Here is a 20199-nt window from a genome sequence, read left to right as displayed (position 1 = left end):
GGTCTCCCTCTCAAGGCACTCAGCAAGGCACGCCCAAGTACACAGCATTTCTATGAGTTATTGGTAACTTCTAGATTTCTGTCAAACTACATACAGCTCAGAATTTCTTTTTCCCATTTCATAAAATATATAAAGGGGAGGTTATCTGCCCTGAAACTTCACCAGGTAATTTTTTTCTCTTTGAAGACGGGAACGAACTAATGCAAAAACTAAACAAATGTAGCTCGATCAGTGTAAATTTAATGCTCCAGTATATTTCAGAAATTGTCTTTCACAGAATACTGTCATGCCATATTTTAATTTTTCAAGAGGGAAGTAGTTCACAAAACTTCCAGACAAGATGAACTGCAAACACACGCACACCCAGCTGACATTCTGGAAACTGCATATATTAAAAGGAGAAGGACATCATAAGTATAGACAGCAATTCACTCCTATTTACTGTTACTACTACTACTAATTAACCACCTATATTCAGTTAGTAGAGAATACTTACCATTTACATCAGACTTTCAGAAACTTAAAGAATCAAAAGGAGCAATTAGATACCGTTCTACCTGAGAGCATCATACACTGGCATTTAGAAAAAACAGAAATCCATTGGGACTGGCCCTCTTCATCACATAGGACGAGGATACTTCTAGCTTTGTGGTGAGGGCTGTTTCTCCCATGACAGCATCGAAAAGAAATGGAAAGCGAAAAGGTCTGGTAACAGTGAAATTAAGCCTCACACATAAATCAAGCTACGGTCTGGCAAAAGTTAAGTTAAACTTCCTTCGCACCGCGTTCCAAGTGGCGTCGATCACCTCCGCGGGCCAGCCTCTGCCCCATTCCCCCAGAGGCAAAGAGTAGGTTCTGTGCAGAGACCGGTCGGAGAACAGCAAGGACCTCTGCGCTTCCACTCGTACGGGCACGCAGTCGGCTGGGGGAGAGCCAAGACCTCTCAGGAAGACTGTACAGATGCCATCGAAAACACCGGTCCTAGCAGCAGCAGCCGCCACAGAATACGTACCCACCATAAAACACAGCGCAGGAACAGCTGAGCTAGGAGAGGCTTGAGGTGAAGAGGCAACGCTTAGCTCTAAGGAGACATCCCTCCAAACATCACCTCCCTGACCACTGTCCTCAGCGGCAGTAATCCTATTTAATAGCACACACAACTTTGCTGCAAACTATTCAGCTAAAATTTGGTTTAATATTTTTTCGTCGGCGCTCCCCATCCCATCCTTCCCCATAATCGCTATCTGTTTTCTTGTGCGATGAGTTAAGCAGTCAGCAGTTTTGCAGGCATTAGAAAGGAATTTTCCTGAAAAAAATCATATTGTTTCAGATTCTACAGTTTTGCAGTAATCCTCCTAGTGCCACTTCTAAGCTGGGTATAACCAATGACTAGCATTCAGCAGCAAAAAAAGGACTGAAGACTGCTGACTTTGACTACTACAGAGGAAAAAAAAAAAAAAGAAATGGAGACTGGTACCTTCTCTTTTCCTACCCAAATTGGGGGACATTCCCAGCTCTTCATGACTCCACCCCTGTTCTGATGTACTGGATGCTGACTACACCTGGAATAATATTTACTAAATAATTGGTAGCCTGCATTTACCCCTTTTTGTCCCTGCCATTCCTGTGACACCAGCTCCTCAAGTGCTCTGGTCTGACTGTGCTCCTCCAACGGATGGAAGGTGGTCTGAAGCTCTTCCACAGAGCTGTTGTCAACAGTGCCCAAAGTTTGGGCGTAGTCCATGACCACAATAAATGGTGAGGGTGGCTTAACTGCTCGTCAAAACCACTGGGAACCAGTGCTTTATAATCTTTCAGTACCCTCTCACTGTTACAGCTTTGTGCCTGGAAAGCCAACCACGTTTTCCCTCAGTTCCCTGGGAACGCGCCTCTGAGCATCCATGCTTGCTGTTGAACAGAACCCATAGAGATAAATCACTGACAACTTACAACTGTTTAAAACCCATGTTTGTGTGACAGCGTTCTTGCCAAAACTTCCTCTCAGCTGTTTTAAAGCCTTCTCTGACAAACTCCCATTGTAACCGAAGCCATGCAGTCACTGGGTTATCTAAGTCCTGTTATCAGCGTCAAAAACCTGCACAACGGACACCGGACCAAGCGGCGACATTTGCTGCTCCGAGCTGGCATCTTCACCTTCTCTATGAACGGGAAGTTGTGGCCATGTACACAGCGGACAGATTAGACCACCTGCAGTTACTTTTGTTTAGTTTCTTCAATTGGGCATTCTTTAGTAACGCATTGTTCTGTACACTTTTCCAAAGCTAAATAATTCAACTTTAATTTCCTGTCATTCATCCTGACATTGCCTTATGAAGTAAATGGCTCTGAATGCCTACAGAAAAAAAGAGAAATTTTGGCTTCTCACACCAAGCAGATGTTAGACAGAACATGTGGGAACAATCTAACATCGACAACAGCAAGTTCTACTGCAATGTGACTGCTTTGTTAAAACAGATTAAGACCAAATTACTGGAGATCAACACCACAAAAGGGAGAGCCCTTTGCCTCCTTCCTATGGGGATGGCTGCTACAGAGAAGGTTGTCACAAACATCTCTTTTTGACAATTTTTAAAAAAAATTGTTATTATAGAAGATCTCTGGCAATTATTCATAACTGTGGTATTTTTTCCTCTTCCTAGATGTGGGAGTATGGACACAAGTTCTGGAATAAAGCAAAAGGAGCGGGATAATGCCTGTTTGGTTCTAGTACTTTGGGTGGTCTCCTTCAGCTCTGCTTCTTCTTTTACTCAATTTGTTTTGAGAAGTTTTCGTAAGGACTGAGCATTGGACAGGAGTCTTTCATGAGGGAGGTAGATGGGTTCAATTATACGGCTGGTCTCTGCAAGTCTTCTCTAGAGAGATTTCCCACCAAAGCCAACGGGAGCCGGTTAGCAGAAAGTCTGAGGGATCAGACGCACACCCACAGAGGCTAAATAATACAGATTTCAATGACATTTGAAAACGATGGTAAACATGAGGAAACGAATAAGGAGAGTGGTAATACAAATGGAAACTTATGCTGAAAACTTGCTGAATAAAGAAAAATATATTCAAATGCTTATGGTAAACGTATTCTCCAGTAATGAAAACAAATTGCAAAATACGCAAAACAAAAAGCATTCACGTTTTGCAATACTGATACTCACTTTAAAGCTTTAGGAAGTACCACATTTCAAAGAACCTTCAGTCCAAACCCATCTCAGTATCATTCATGTTTAATTTTACTTATCTTTGTGATTCACAATGGATCTTACCATAGTCATAACCAGCCAACAGTAACCTTTCAGGCGGCACAGGCGACCAGCCCTGCCTTCCCACAGGGACAAAAGGGAATGAGGGGAGAGACTGCCTCCCCTACACCTCCGTGTAGGCAGTACCACATTCTCCATAAAGTGAGACTCTGTCGTGGTAAGGACAGAGACCAAGGGGGCACAGCACAGAACATGCACAAAGAAAAGATGTGAAGAACCAAAGAACAAGAACCAAAACTGGTGACTGTTTCCTCTGGTTTGGGTGAATTCCCACAGATACAGCCCATTGTATCTGTAAAATACCGGGTGTGGAGTCTGCCCAGAAATGGGTTGCAGGAATTTAGCCACCCGGTTTGCATCCCCTCCAGCTGCCTGGCCAACGGCACGGTGCCGAATGAAGGCTCCAGTTCCTGCTCTGTAAATAGCAACGACTGGTAAAGTTTTCAGTGAGGGGGGCTATATTCACATTGGGTAAGAGCAACTCTGGAAGCCATCAACTTTGCAGCTAACTCGCAACAGATTCACAATGGTATCAGTTCAGAAGCACATCTGATAGAACTGTCTAATTTCCTACTTCTCCTGCAAAACCTACAAAAAATCCAAGATACTTTCTGAAAATTTTGGTCTCGTCTAAATAAAAGCTCAGTGTTTTATACACATGTAAGCTATTTGCCAGTAGTTAAGACTTTCTAGAGAGGTTAATACGCACAGCTCAAATAGATATTGGCACTGAAGACACACAGAGCCCAGTCATCACTTGAGACCCTTTTGCCTCAGCAGCACGAGCTCAGCCGCTGGCGGACAGAAACTCAACAGCACAGCTCTGCTGAAGTCAAAGACAGTCACGGTATGAACCTGTTCTGTGTCGCGAAGTCTCTGGTCTAAAATGACTGTGCCTACCTAAGAATAAATGCATGTCTACGAAGTTCATCTGCCTCCAATTTCAGAAACACAGTCCATTTCTCACTACTCGGCTGGGTATTGCAAACAAGCGGATTTGCTACTTCTAACCACATCATTACGCCGCAGCACAAAGAAAACAGCACAGGGAGAAAGTAGTTTCATTTTCCCTTTATTTAAGGATGGTTTGGGGAACAACTGGCAGATAGTTTGGTTCAAACCAGATAAGTTCTGACTCATCGTACCGGTCACCGATGAGAACGAGCGGCTGGGGCAGTCCTGCTCACGCTCGCACCGAGAAGCGGAAAGGTCGCGTGGGCTGCACGTGCTGCCCTCCGCTCCTGCCCACTAGCAACACCCAGTCTCAGTGCACGTGTGCCAGCAGTGGACAATTACTTGCAGAAGAATCACAGATTAAAATACTTTTTATTTTATCAAGCTTTATGAAATTCTCACCATGATTCAGCCGGGTACAGACTCACAGAGAGGATGGCTGGAAGGGCCCTCCAAGGGTTGCATAGTTCAACCTCCTGCCCAGAGCAGGACCTCGTCTGGTTTTGTCAGCGGTAATCCGTGGTGTTACTCAGCTGAGCCTTGCAGACCACCAAGGCTGGCGAATCACCCAGCCCCCCGGGACGGCCCCTCCCACCCTCTGCTGAAAAACCTCTTCCCAAGGTCCGGCTTGCAGCTCCAAAGCGGTGCCCGGTGTCCCCTGCCTTATCACCACCCGCCATCCCCAGGAGAGTTTGGATCCACCACCTTCCTCTCTCCCCTCCAGGCACTCCCAGCCTGCTGTTGGGTCCCCTCTTGGCCAGCTGGGACCAGCCCGGCTCTCGCCATGATATGGTTTCCTTTCTCCAACTAATTTCATTTTAGGAACAATGATTTTTCAGAGACTTGGTCCATATAGACATGAACCTTGTGGGACACTCCCTGTATTACCTCAGATCAAGATAATATTTGTCACGCTGGTGGACCGAAGGAAATGTCCCTGGGGCTGGTGGGGGCGAGAAGCATCCTTTGTTCAGGAAATGGCGAGCAGCAGCGAGGCTCTTCCAGGCATGGAAAGGACTGGGTGGAACAGAAATTCAAAGGCAGGAGCCACAATATTGCCATAAAGGAGCGGAGGGAGAAGGGGAGCAGGGCAAATGCAGCCCAGTAACATCACAGGGATGGGCAGACAGAAACAGAGAATCCAAGGGGTCAGGAAAACATTGGCAGCTCAAACCTGGAAGACGGTCAGGAGATTGAAATGGAGAGACTGCCCAGATCCCTGACGAAGACAGACTGGGACCCAGCTCCTGTTGCCAACTACCTCTGGTATTCTGAGAAACAGGAGTTGCAGGCAGTCTTTAAAACCTACTAAATAACTACTCCTTGTAGGGAGCAACCTATGACACCTTGAATATTGGCTGATGAGCTGTGTCAAAAGGGGTAAAAATATTTTTCTTAGAACCAAATTTGGGTGTAAGCTTAACATAGATTTAAGTACATTTATTTAAAAACCATAGTAGAGAAGCTGTAAGAAATATGAAATACATACATGAAAAATTACTGTGTCAGAACAGAATAATTTGCCTCACTCTAGGTTTCTAAGGAGACCAAAGTAGTGACCTAAATACTCAAAGTTCTTGCACACACAGAACAGAACTATTTATTTTTATTTATAATATTTCATGTACTATGTTCTCTAAGATAAATTATTCTTTGTATACCCAAGAAAGTACTTTTTATTTGTGACTCACAAGCACAAGGCTGCCTGGAAGGAGCCCAGGGATGGACTCCAGCCGTACAGATTTACATCCTTTCGGGAGATCCGACCAGTGCCACCAGGAAGTCTCTAAATCACTAAACGCTGCCAGGAACCGGGAGGATGTGCCAGAAAAAGGAGTGCCTGTTTCTTATCTCCCCCAGCATATGTTGCTGACCGCTGCCAGGACTGGGCTTTCTGGACCTCTGGTCTGAACTAGTATGTTAGTTCTTTCACGTTCGTATATAACACAAGTATAGAAAGAGCAAGAGAAGGGACCAGATTCTGAATAGTTTTGGGTAGTCCAAATCTAGAACGCTCTCAGTGCCCTCAAAAGAACAAGCCAGCAACTGCATACACCATGCAAACGTGACGGCAATCCTTCCCAAGACCTTATGGAGTGCTTAATTAGAGAAACGATGCTGTCTCAGCAAACCCGCTCCCCTCTCTCTCCCCCTGCTCCCCGAGTACACGAGCGACATGTTACAAGCACTTCTGCAGCCAGAGAGATTGCTTACGTGGTATTTGCTCAGCCACAGCCAGGGTTCACACTTTGGCATCAAGGGATTTGGTCCTTAAGCCTGAATTTTCAGCATACGTTCCTGCCTTTTTGAACCCAAGCTAACTGGGATATGTCAGAAGTGTTCCTACAGACCTGCTTCTCCTATGTATTAAAATTGATTTGAAATACTGTCACTTACCTATTGGCTGGGAAAACTGAAGGTTACAAAATGGAGCTTCTGACCTTAGTTTTCCTTGGAGACTGATATTCCCCCCCCCAGTGTTTAGGCCAAGCAGACGAAACAAAATACAATAAACTTATTTCCTTTAACATGGATTCCTGCTTTTCCTCAAGAAGCAAAGTGGGGCCCTTCTGTACTGAAATCATACTCAAACGCAGCACTATCCCACCACCTAGCTGAAGAGAACTAGGACGCTGCTCTTTCCATCACATTCATCCGTTTCCTCTTCCACTTTAAGAGACTGCTGAAAAGCGCTAATGAGCCATTGCTTCGTCTAACCCATTTGTCACATTCTGTTCAAACACCAACACTGCGTTCCCCAGCTCTCACCCTTCAAATTCTTAGTACCGCAGCTGGAATTAATAAAAAAAAATTTATTTCAACAGTACTTGTAGTATGAATAGTGGATATTTGAACTGCAGCCTACCTAAAACTACAGGAAACTATTCTCTCTTTGGATTTTCAAAGCTCTTCAAAGCGGTCTTTAAAGTGTCATTAAAGACACTTCAATGTAGATGAAAATACCGCTCCTTCTTTCCATGAAGAGTGCTAACATTTCCCACTCAAACTACCCAGCTACTCCTACAGCTGCCTGCATTTTTCAATCATCTCTCATTAGTCTTACTATGTCAGCAGACCACTGCTAAGTTTATATTTAGTAACTTAAGCAGCCTACGAAGCAGTAGCATCAAAAGATTTAAAAGACAGATTTCATGTGCATAGCCAGCAATTTAAACCCATACAGAGGTAAACCTGCAACTATAAATGGGCTAAAGAACTACTGCAAGGACTTTGTAAAGAAAAATTATTCTATATCTGTGATTAAGTGGAGGAAAGGATTTGGCTGGTAACAAGAATGAAAGCACAGATACCAGCTCCTCTCTTTTAGGAGCACATGCTATTGCAGCTCTTCTGCCGCTCCCGACCCTAAGAATACAGACAAAGACACTATCACAAGGCATTATTGATTTTATTTTTTTTTGGCGAGTCTATTTGATTAGACAATTATTCACCAGACCTTACCCTGCGTTGAGCATTTTTCAAGACCTGTCATCTCTAGCTAACTGGATGATGCATTGTGAGTCTGAAAAGTGGTATGAAACCAGCAATCAAATTCGCCTTTTTGGCAAAACATAACTCACAAAGATAATCTTCAGAAAGTCAGGAGAAGCACAAGAACAAAGAAACAATAGTAGAAACTAACGCTTAGTTTCAGTTCTTGCAAATGACTGCTATCATATGGAATATTCAATAATTTACAATTCTATGATAAATACACGAAACAAGAATCTTCAAAATACTGGCTGCAGAAAGGAAAATCCTTTCAAAACATGTAAACCACAAAACCTGGTAGGTTTTTTTTTTCCCCTGGAGCACTGAACTATTTCAGTACCAAAGTGGGATATTACCTTCAAAGTAGTTTGGGGGGGAAAAAAGGGAAACTAAACCAAAAAAGCCAACACCCCGCCTCCGAACCATGGACCCTCTAGATCTGGCTGATTTCCTACACACTGGCTTTATATGGTGTAAATCCACTAATGGGAATTGATTTTCACTAAGATCAAGTGAGGTCATAAAAAACCCCAAAAAAACCAAAAAACCCCACTGTTGCTTATTCCCACTACTTCATTTTAATACGATGGTAAACTCATATAATATTTCATGCTTGTTTCATGAAGAAAATCACGTTTTGTATTTCAAAGAGAACATTTTTATCATGAGTGCGTTAGCCGGCTTTATTACCCAAATCCAGCAACAAGTTCCACAGAGACAGACCTCTTCAGATGCACAGGGATCCGTGTTTTACTGATCTACTCAGGAAGAGCAGAATGAAAATGCCTGGGCTAGCAGTCTTTCTGCCTTGAAATCTCCTTCTGGATATCCACATCAAACATTTTACTGACGCTTAATAACTGATTTATTATGAAGTAACTGCTACATGTTTTTATTCATAAAAATAAAATTTAAAATGCCTCACATAAAACATCAACATGCTTAGTTGATATTTTAGCTGTTCATTAAGATATTACAGAGTCCTAATATTCTGTATGAATTCCACAGACAATGCTTTCTTTGTTTTCTCCACAAAAATGTCTGCTATTTCAAGTTTTTATTATACACAGTTTAAAAAAGAAACAGGAAACGTGCAAAATAAGTAAATCGTGACTCAAACAGCACAGCATGATGAGCAGCCGTCACAGGGAGCCTTCTGCTCAAGTGTTACACCACCGAGACACCTGAGAATCCACACACAGTCACACTAACCACTGAGATAACTTTCAGTGAACCCGTTAACTAGGCTTTTTTTTTTCTAAAAAAATCCCTCTTCTCTGGAAACGTATTTTTTAAAAAGGGCGAGTGAGCAGGAGAGATAATGTGGCAGTGCACTTCACAGAGTTCTGGAGGGAAGGAGTGGCTTTGTAGGGCACTGTAAGTTTTCAAATCTCTTTATAAACATAAACAAGCAGCTTCCAAAATATTCCTTTGAAGTGGACAGGGAAAAAAAAAAAATACAAAACCAAAACCAGCCCCCACAACCATAGACAGTAACTCTTGGCTAGGTCTCCTGTCAATGCTAGCAGCAGAAAAAAATTAATAAAGATGTAAGCATAGATAAAACTTTTTTAGAATATTCTAACATTTTTCGCTTCTTTCAAGAGTCATACCTTCACTTTCAGTGACGTCACATCAAAGTGAAAAATGATTATGCAGTTCAATAAATCCCAAGTTTTTTCTCTCATCAAAACCAGAGCTCTATAGTTGCTCATATGAATGCTGAATTCCAAGAGCAGCACAACTGGCGAGAGCTGAATCACAAAAGTCCTCCCCAAATTAACTCGGGAGAAGGATTTGGGATGAAAGGAGCACTTTTGGAAAGTCACTGGTAAGTTTACATTCCACCCTTGGGATGTGACACTCACCACCTGGGTGGCCGGTTAATATGTCTTTACTTTGCAATTTCCTACAGAGGTCAACAAGCTTCCCAGATGATAAGTCTTGTTAATACAGTTTGGAAGAGAAGTCCGTGAGCGCTCTGCTTTTCGCTCCTGGAGGAGCTCAGAGGCAGGATGGAAGAAATAAAGGCAAAAGGAGGCATACCCACAAACTCCAGTACGTGGTACCAGTTACGGTCTCAAACACCCAGCCGTCTGAGGGGGATCTGATCCCACCACTACAGAAACAACAATCTGCAGCTTCTTAAACCATAACCATGGAACAGAAAACACAAAAATGTAGAAACAAAATCCACCAGCAGTGCCGATACAGATACGAACCCCCAGGATTTACAGGAACAGAGTGAACATTTCATCAGAAGCAGGTAAAGGGGAGATTTTCATCAACTTTTCTTTTGGTAAAAACCATTATGAGCTCCTGGTGATGGCACGGAGGTGACAGTGAGCTGCGGTGTGTGCGAGGCTGAGATGCCAGGGCAGCAGGACGAGAGGACAGTTTGCAGTCCCATTGCTACCGGCACCTTCGAGCTGCTCCAGTGGAAGGCTAGACACCATCGAAAGCACAGTCTGTATGCTCCCCTCCCTCGATTCACTGCCAACAGGAGAACAGAAACTAGAGCTGAAGCGCCCAAGGAGGACACGGGAGCTGTTGCTCAGCTGCGGACACCCAACGCACACACCACTGTTACCCTTAAGAGTCATCTGGAACCAGGCTAGAGGGGAAAAAAGGAAAAGCTCCGTTGTTTTCCCTTCTGTACCTGCTGTGTTTAACCACACAGCCTTTTGTAGTCACCTTCTCCTTGCATGGCACGAAGCCTGGCTGCAGGGGAGATGAAGGAGACTGACTCCAGCTGCCCTCGTTAGCTCTTTCTCGACACGCACCCCTTCCCCACCACCGCACAGCACCACTGTCTTACCCAAACCAAGCTATTTCTTTTAGCACATCGCTCCGGTTTCCTTCTACAAACACTATTCCTGAACACCCTGGGGATGATTCAAGACGAGAATGGGACAGTAGACCTTGGGCCTCAAACGAAAAAGGGAACGGCTGTAATCATGCTTCGCAAGCAGAACAACGGCGTGCAGGCTAGGACGCAGGGCGAGACACATACGCCGCAACACGCAGAAACTGCACCAGTGACTGTGGTTAAGTGCTGCAGTCAAACGTGTACAAGTATCAGCTGTTTCTTCATGCTTTAGTAACTACGCATTACAGAATATTTGTTCAGGATATAATCGCATACTGGTTTTCTTCCCCCCTCACAGGATTCCTGCGTCTGTGCCCACACAGGACGAAAGAACTCCAGCTATTCGGGACTGGCATTTCACCGCTCGGCGTGTGCTCCCCAGCTCATTTACAGAGCCAAGTTCCCCGAGAGCCCTGTCACAACGCCCTAACCTACCTGGTCCTGCGCTGGTCTCGGCCCCGTCCGCGTTGTTCCCTGCCCCAGACCCAGGGCACCGGGCGCGCAGCAGAGCCGACCTCCTTCCCTTCGGTCCTGTGGCCCAGCGCCCCAAAACAAGCGGGGCTTGGGAAAGCACTGCCCAGCCGTGTATTCTGGGGACTCGTTAAACTGAAAATCCCAGAGAGCTCAGCCACCACACCAACACATAGCTATTTAATGTTTTCATAGGCTTATCGGTCAGTTTAACTTGGTTGTCGATGTCAAGAACACCGTCAAACCTCCAGTCTCAAAGTCCTTTTTCAGACAACAGAAGGCTCATAGGGTTTCCACAAAATTTTGGCAGCATAAGATTGAAACGTAAAATCCAATGACTTTTCCAGCCATCCTACCCTTGTAAAAGCTATGAATATTAATTCCAGTAAAAATGGTCCAAAATCACTGATTAGTTAAGTTTGGTAATATTCTAAGTCACTGAAAACAGTGAACATCTCATAGGAAACGTTGTGCAATCTTGGTTTTCTTATACGGTAATACTTAGAAAACCCACGATGATCCACAGACTGGAATAGGGGCCCTAGATCAGGCACTTCTTTGTAAGTTCAGATTTTTTCAGCACAAAAAGTAGAGATGCTCTATGTGCACTAGCCTGAACCTGCTCGTGACATGGTACTCATCTATATGCTACAGTTACTGCCCTGAGTTATGCACAGCAATTAAAGGTGAGAAATTAGAACCTAAATATAACTAACTGCTTGATGAGATGGTCTGATGCAACATGCCAACTTAGGGAAGCAAATTCAGATTTTGAGATGAGCCAGAATGCCATGCAAGCATCACAAAAATTATATAACACACCAAATAATCTTAAAAACCAAAAAATTACAGACTGCGAGCATCTTTCTCTGGTCTTCTAACATGAGAACAAAGGAATTCTCCATGGAGTTAAAGGTGGGGAAGACTGAAAAAAAGAAGTGTATTTTTACAACGCACGTGAACAAACTATGAACTCATTGTTTACAGGAACCTCTGAAGTAAACAGCTTTACAAAACCCAAAAGGGAAGTCTAAGAGTAGTTTTCATATCAGCATAAATGTAACAATACAAATATCTTATGTAAGGATACTAAACCACATATTTCAAAGCTTAAAAGATTGTCTTATTAGGCTCAGGGCCCTCTTAGATCAAGACAAGGCACATAAGGAAGACAGATTATCCTATAATTGCTCTTCTAGAGTTCCTGCTCCTTCCTTTGAACCATGCCGTGTTTTTCAGCAGTGAGGACAGGGTACGGAATTAAATGGACTTTAGACTTTCTACAACAGCAGCAAGCGCCAACATTCCAGCTCCCAGGACTGCCTGTGAACTACTGCTGCATTCACAGACAGCTTCACACGCCCACATACAGCCACCTCACTGCAAAAATTTAACTCAGTAACGTGAAAAATTGTCTCAGTTATACTGAACATGGCACCTTATAAAAAGTAAAACCTATAGTTCTGGAAATTGTACAAAGGACTGTTCCTAAGGAACGACAACAGTCTGCGCACCAGCACTGGCAATTTAACCTGTGTCACCCATGAACTTTTTTATTTCGTATTAAAAAAAAAAAAAAAATTAAAACAGTTTTCAACACAAACGAAATGTCAAAGTATACTTGAGAAGGAGCTATTTTTACACTGAGATTATTTTGTTTTGACTAGTTTTTCCACCTAAAAAAAAAATGTACGTCAAATTTAATTATGTTTTCCTCAAGGCAGGCAGGTGGTAGGCCCATTTTCAAAATTGCAGAAGCTCAGATTTCTAGAGAAAGGTAAATAATAAATGATCTGCTTATGACATATCACTACTCGTGTCTATTTATACAAAGATAGAAGACAAGATATTCCTAAAAAGAAAGTGGAAATAAGTTTGCTGGTTATATTGAACACAGAAGAAAGCCAAGTATTAGGGCAAAAAGAGAATTTTACGTCCACTGCTTCTTAAGAAATACAACAGTTTGACCGAAACATCACACTACATGAGCACGTAAGAAGCACGTACCAAAACGTTGGTGCACGGATTCTGAACTGAGTATCTGTCACAATCAAAATGACCTGTACATCACCGCAACTATCAGCACTTGTAGTAGAATATCCAGAGTGCTGTACGAATGAACGGTTTCTTTGCATGGCACAAGACCACACTGAAGACCAAACAAACTTTCTTTCCATAAGTGCTGCTCTACTAGCAGCAAAAGGAAAGCTTAATCGACCGCAATAAATCATTGCTATAGGTTTTATCGCAGGATCTGCGGCGCTCATGCTGTTTTTGAGCCAGTCACCTTGGCTATCTTCTTTTGAGCAATACTAGCCGCTTGAGCGATTTCTAGTAGAGTTCAGCTGACTCTCTAAGGCTACTACAGCATAAGTAAAGACAGAAGGTGAACGTTAAGAACCAAACACACAGAATATTCTAAATGATACAATTTCCCAATTTTGGACTGTGGCATTGTAATTGTCAAACCTGGCAGTTATACACGTACACAGATTATTTGGATAAAACATGAATGTCTTAATGGAGGAGAAACACACTTGTCTTTTCAAAAGAAATTAATGCATTTTTAGCATCTTTTCCAAACAAGTTTCAAGTAAAACATAAGGAGTCACCGGTAACCTTATGCTACTGGGACAAGCAATGAGATTCAGTTAACTAGTGTAACCAGTTAATTCCTTCAGTTGTGTCTTTTCTAGCGACTTTATCTTGAGCTTATTTGGAATTTTGGCTTTTTTATTATTATTTTTTACCCAGGCACTTGTCTCAGCTATGTAATACATATTATATATATATGTAATGTACATATAGTATTGAGATTGTTTACTTTTCTTGCAAAAAATCAACACAGCAGATACCATTTATGTACTACTGGAATTTTTTTTTTTCAGGAGACATGAAATAAAACCTCTCTCCTAGTGATTTTACATATGAGTCAAACAAAAAGGTACAAATTTTCACCCTGTCCACCAGCATGTTCAAGATTGTTTTGAAAAAGGAAATTTAAATAGAATTGATAAATTTTTTTTTCCATTTTTTTTTCCATTTACTCAGGTCTTCAGAATGAGATACGGTGGCTCACTACTGACAGCTAAACACTTACCAGGCAACCCTCTCCCCAAATCTTGCCTGCCAGAGTTTACCCTGAACAGAGGACTAAGTAACAAGAGGTAGCTACAATCAGACAATGAGCCTACTGAAAAATGTCATGAGCAGGTTTTTGAGATACTGGAAGACAAGTGGATGCTGTGAATAGTCCACAGAAGAATCTTGTCAGAAAAGAATTTAACTGATTTTGCATTCATTTAAAGTTAGGTTTTTGAATAAATACCACAAAAAGGCAGACATATTAAGTCCATTTCTTATACAGAAACGGTCTGGAAAATGATGCAGAGTTATCTGCTCATTCTTACCATTCAAATGCATCGCTGCTGGAGCCTTCCTAACAGTATTGTTATACAGTGACAAAAATAAAGACCGTTCTCAGCAATACAGGTTGATAACTCAGTGGATGGTATCTGTAGTCTTCTACTTTACAGTCTCCCATTTGATATTGTCACTGGTATTGAGGAATCAGTGAAATTCCTTCATCGTGACTAGCACTGAGACCTACTGCTTAAAATTTGACATTACATACTGTGCATAAGGCAGTACGGTAATTGCCGTGCCAATTTGATGACTCAAAACTGTGCCCGGAACAGCACAACCTCTATATGTTTTCAAGGTCTTAAAATGTCTCTGAGCCAGCACCATGAATGCAATACTGCTTTAAAGAGAAAAGGGATTCAAGAGATACTAATATAAATAATCTTTTTGTAATGAGTTATTGTCTCAACAGAGCTCACAAGATATTATAATTTCAAGTGCTATCACTGCTCTTAACAGTTTTCAAGAGGACTCTCTAGATTGTTGAGACACACTATCAAGGGCAAATCATTAGACAGTCTCAAGTTTAATGAATCTATGAGAAAAGAGACTGGCTTAGCCTGACCTACTTTTCAGTTCTGTTGCTGATAGCCAAAAATCCTTCCTGGCCTTTCACTCAAAATGAGAGCATTTCTTTTTAATTTTTAACTCGGAGCCTTCTCCCTCATGTTTTGCATAAGATTGACAAGTAACAGCATAATTGTATTACCCCCATCTCCATTGGTTTCCTCCCTTCCTTCTCTTTTCCCCCCCAAGTTGGCTGACTCGTGTCCCCAGCAGGGCAAGAGACTCCTCACAATGACATACTCTCTTCCTGACTGCACAGCATCCACATTTTATTAGGGCCTGAGTTGGGCTGTTGAGTGCTTTCACAGTAACAGGGACAATTTCAGTGCTTTTAAAAAATTTTTTTTGCATTTCATTTTACTTGGAAGTTTGCTTGAAATGTCAAAATTCTCTTACCTAAAGTTTCCTTTTGTAGTTCACGGCATCTACTTTGTAGCTCACTCCCCTGCTGAAGTGAAGTTTGAAGCTGTTGAGTTTTCAGCTCAACCGTGTCGGCCACCAAGGTCAGATGTTTTACCTTTTCTTGGAGGCATTCATTCTCTCTCTGGGATTTTGCTAATCTTTGATTCAATTTGGCTATTTCTGAGGAGGAAAAAAAAAAAAAAAAGAAAAATCATACAGACTGTTGTCAAATTTACCTTCTTCACTAAAAAGTATTATCCCGGATTTACGACCTCAGGACTTCAGCATTCTGTAACCTTAGTTTGGGTATGGATCAGTGTAAGCCACGTACATTAGCAACACTTCTGCTGAGAATGTAGAGGGCCAAAAGAAGTGCTTTGTGCAATATCTCTTTACACAGATAACTTGTACTAAGCCAAACACATATTGTTGATAAATAATACAAATTTTATTCTAAGCAATAATATGTCTTTCCTCTAAGATCTCAATCTAAGATCTCAAAATCAAATTAAATCACATGCATATATTCCAAGTGACATAAGAATAGGTGACAGAAATATTTGAATCCAAGCCTTCTATCTTAAGAAGATACACAAACCATTCTTGACATACAAAAACAATTGCAGACTCATTTTGAAATTAATTTGAGAAGATATCAAGGTGGTTAGCCTCTGCTAAAGCTCAGTTTGCAACTTTTGGTTCAGAAGATGTTTGGGCACGTGTATTACATTTTCTTTTCTCACCCCTTAGATGACTACTGCTGTTAAAGTTATCACAAAGTGCATCTTCCTGATATAAAAGACAGGCTTTGTCACCATCTTTCATCAGCTCTTCAACATGGAAGAGCAGCAGTCCCAAGGAAGTTTCCCAGGTAGTTTTTAACTGCAAGGTAAATAAGCAAACCATGGGTGGGGTACAGTGGGTCTCTACATTTTCATATTTTTTCCCGAGTTCAGTTATCCTTGACGACTGCATTTGAATATTTCCAAAAGTAGCTGCAATTCTATTCTATGCCTTCTCCCAACGACATCCCTAAACGCCTAGTTGTCCAAAGAACTTACATCACTTCTATTTACATTAATAATGACAACGTCCAGGTTAGATGAGACCTGTTTCTATCATCAAGTCAGGTATTATGTATGTTTTATATGCTGCCCACATGCAAACTTTAAATTCTTTCTGTGGTGCAAATATTTTCATTATCTACAATCTTTCCCAACTACTCCATGCTTAAATCAATTCACTGTTAGTCTAAATGATGTAAATACTGAAAGATTTTACATTCTTGTACTTCTTTCTACTTGCCATTAATTAACCAAGGCTAAATGAATTACATATACACGGGCTTTTATAAGCTGTTTTCAAACTAACCAAGCAAACCGGTCTAGGCGTAAGGAGTAGCATCTCATGTAACATTTTTCTTCTCAAAATCTGAATGGAAAACAAGTTCTGAAAAACTTCTTGCAAAAACAGTAAGGTAAAGTAAAACCAAAAAATTACTGCATGTTAATATGTTAATATATGTTAATAATGAACAACTCATAAAACATAACATAAAATCCTTTAAATGGGACTCACAGGCCAAAAAAAAAAAAAAAGTGTGACTAAATTGTGTTGATTTAGAAAGCTAGATTTAAGGAAGTATACCATATTCACAGTGTGGCACTATTCTCAATGGGATATGTTGAACGCAGCTGGGGATACACAGCATATACATATAATCATTAAAAGAACCTGAAAGGCTGTGCTTCTGCTTCCGTACAGATATTCTATGTATTTGCAGTATTACAACAAATAAACCAGGCAATAGTCCAGAAAAGAAGCCTTAAAATGTTATGAATCTCTGTGAACCTGAAGCTGTCTGCAGAAACGCGTGTTTGTATCCCCTTTATTAGCTAGAAGTAGGCAGAGAATGAGCACAGGAAGGGTGGAATCCTTAGGGACATACAATACTTTCTGTGCTCAGTCTAATTAGGAGATGAAGTCATGAATCAAAATGCATTATATTGACACTGACATTTAAATTAATTGTTCTTACAAAAACTGAATACTAAAGAGTGATTTTTCTGGTCACGCTCATCTTCCACAGGCAAGAGCCCTCCCTTCTGGGCTCTCTGCTGCCCGGGCTCGGGATGCCCCCAACTCTCTGTTGGGATGCGTGCCTACTCCCTCCTGCGGCACAGCTGCCCCACTTATTGCTTCCCAGTCTGAACAAAGCAATCATTGAAAACATTAAAAATTACTTCTAATTTCACAGGAAGCATAGGTTACTGGGGAGCTATTATTTAAAATGAAGCTACGTGTTTTCTGAGATAGTCTGCGCACGCAGGTTTCACTTAAGCTGTGATCTTGCAATGGAGCTCACATGGTTTCACCAGCAGTGATTTGGGAGATGCACATCACCCACCATGCCCTTATATTCCTTCTCACAAGGACAGAAAGCATGACATCGGCTCACCTACTTCTTTGCTACCTTATAACCCTGATAAAACAAACCTCCAGGGCAAAGAGCAGCTCATCAACCGATACACACAGGGCACACTGAAAAACTGTAAGGAAAGGAATACGTATATGAAAATGATGTCCAAAGGCCGTTAAAGTTGCAAGAGTCAGCACAGGGCCTGTTTGGATGCTCTGGATGTTACAGTCTGTAATTACACTACTGCACACTTTTTTCAGCAAAACTAATCTCAGCTGAAGCACAGCAAAAATGGTATTCAAGGATAAATCTGAGTTTTCAAGTCTGTCCGCCAGCCTGAGGGCTGGGCACGACCTTCACGAACAAGCCATCGGTTGTGACTTGCTCCCAGCTCCTCTTTTCCTGAAGGCCGCCCTTGTTTGAGCAGGAAGCAGGCTGTGGGCCAAGGGAATTATTCTCAGCCCATGGGCTGCTCCATGCCCCTTTCAATCCCAAAGACCCCTCACAGATAGAGACAGCTGTATTTGGGTATTACTTGTTCTTATTCAGAAACGGAAGGAGGGAGTAGTTGCTACACGTTGGGTGCAGGTTTGCTGGTATGCAGCAGCCTGTATTCAAGGCAACCCAACGTGTACGTCAGTAGGTTGGTCAAGGGGAGAGGTGCAGCCTGCCCCCGCGATGGGCAGACAGCGCTGAAGGACCCTCGGGCAGCTCCACAAAAGGATACCATACCACTGCCGTATAGCATCGTGTGTGCGTGTGAGCGTGTGTGAAAAACTGGCAATAGGAGACACAAGGCAAATCAAAATATCTCCAAGTCTTTGTGTTGTAATCTTATCCATATACTTATAGTAAGTATATTACTTATGTTTCAAATCATGGTAAGCATTTATATTACTTGTATTTCAGTCTGACTTGGCTGACCAAACAACCGGTCCGGCACACTGATCCGATAGGAACTGGACTGAGTTCAACTCAGTTCGCATGGTGCCACAGCAGTAGATAGGGTCTTCTAACACTTTGGACTTGGACAAGTTAATGTCAGAATTAGAAATTATGTAATTAGTTTTACCTTCTAATTTACTGTGTTACACTCCACTACCAAAAAATATTTTATCTTGCCCAAAATCATTGCAAGATGATTTACCTGTCAAAGCTTCTTTGCTAACAGTTTTTATTTGTAGAAAAATTTCTTCTTTCATGGCAGCCCAGTTCTCCAGGTTACTGGAAATGGCTTCTTTAATGCTGTCTAGTTCACTTCTAATAAAAGGAAACAGCGAGACAGCCTTGTTCAGAGTTGAGCAATGGTGTTCCAATGTATTTCTGCAAGACAGAACAGTAATAGCACACATACATTTTTAAAATGACAAAATACTACTAGTAAGTTCGGGAACTAAAGTAAACTTGACAACTACTTTACTTCAGATGATAATTTATACTATATTGGGTTACAATAATTTAGTGTATGAAATATGCTGTATATTGAATATATTTGTAATAAGTTTCTCCCTTCTAAACATTGATTTAGAACTTGTATGTTTGAATGAAAAAAACTGTACAATTGTACAATCACTTTTTATTGAGAAATCAGAGTAATTGTGTTTAAATGACTATATGTCCAAGCTTATGTTGACTCTTTATAAACAATATATGCAAGAAATACGGTATTTCCAATGCATTACAAGCAAGTGCTACACGCTTGCTTTTAAGTGTTAATTAATGCTTATAAATTTGTAAAGAACTTACCCTGTTGCTAATAACACCAGCAATCAGAAGTGGTATTTTCCAGTTATATTTGCTAACACTACAGCATCTTGCTATATTCTGGAAAAGCCAGAAGCACTAGGATGGTTATAAACACTCTTCTCACTCACAGTATGCTGCCTGCCTCTGCCTGCATCTCCCCTGAACGCTCTCGACTGATTGTACACGTTCACAGCAGGCACAACATGGGCATTTCTTTTTGCGGTCTTACCTGAGCACTTGTGACTGCTTATAGGTAGCCTCCTTTTCCTCTTGGAAATACCGCAAATCTTCTTTCACATTTTTTAATTCGTCTTGCTTGCTTTTAAGTTCCACTGTTAGGTTTTTTATTCTATAGATGTAAATAAAATAGCCAGAAAATATTATTTGCACTACTAACCAACCTCTAACTTTTGTTTCAGCTTTAAATTAAAAATGTGCTGAAAGTCTCTTCAAAGACGATAATCACGTATTTCAGACTGAGGTATCAGATCTCCAAATGGAAAGAATTTAAACTTCTGGCCACCGCTCCACTTGAGCAACTCTTTCAAAGTAATGCTCATAATACATTTCTAAAACAATGTGGA

The 20199-nt window shown here is 41.6% G+C and overlaps 1 protein-coding gene across 1 annotated transcript in view; it reads right to left on the bottom strand.

Annotated features, from left to right (window-relative positions):
* Positions 1-19964, bottom strand: part of LOC104162368 (leucine-, glutamate- and lysine-rich protein 1-like) — a gene marked incomplete at its 5' end in the record, with an annotated part of 35253 nt that extends 15289 nt beyond the window's left edge. Inside the window, 3 exons of the mRNA XM_009701082.1 lie at positions 15445-15630; positions 19017-19129; positions 19845-19964. Of these exons, the coding sequence (XP_009699384.1) occupies positions 15445-15630; positions 19017-19129; positions 19845-19964 (419 nt within the window). The remainder of the gene's footprint in view (positions 1-15444; positions 15631-19016; positions 19130-19844) is intronic.
* Between the last annotated feature and the right edge of the window lie 235 nt (positions 19965-20199).

The sequence above is a fragment of the Cariama cristata genome, unplaced genomic scaffold (assembly GCF_000690535.1).
Source record: "Cariama cristata isolate BGI_N322 unplaced genomic scaffold, ASM69053v1 scaffold3515, whole genome shotgun sequence".
NCBI lineage: Eukaryota > Metazoa > Chordata > Aves > Cariamiformes > Cariamidae > Cariama > Cariama cristata.
This window is presented reverse-complemented; position numbering and strand designations above follow the sequence as displayed.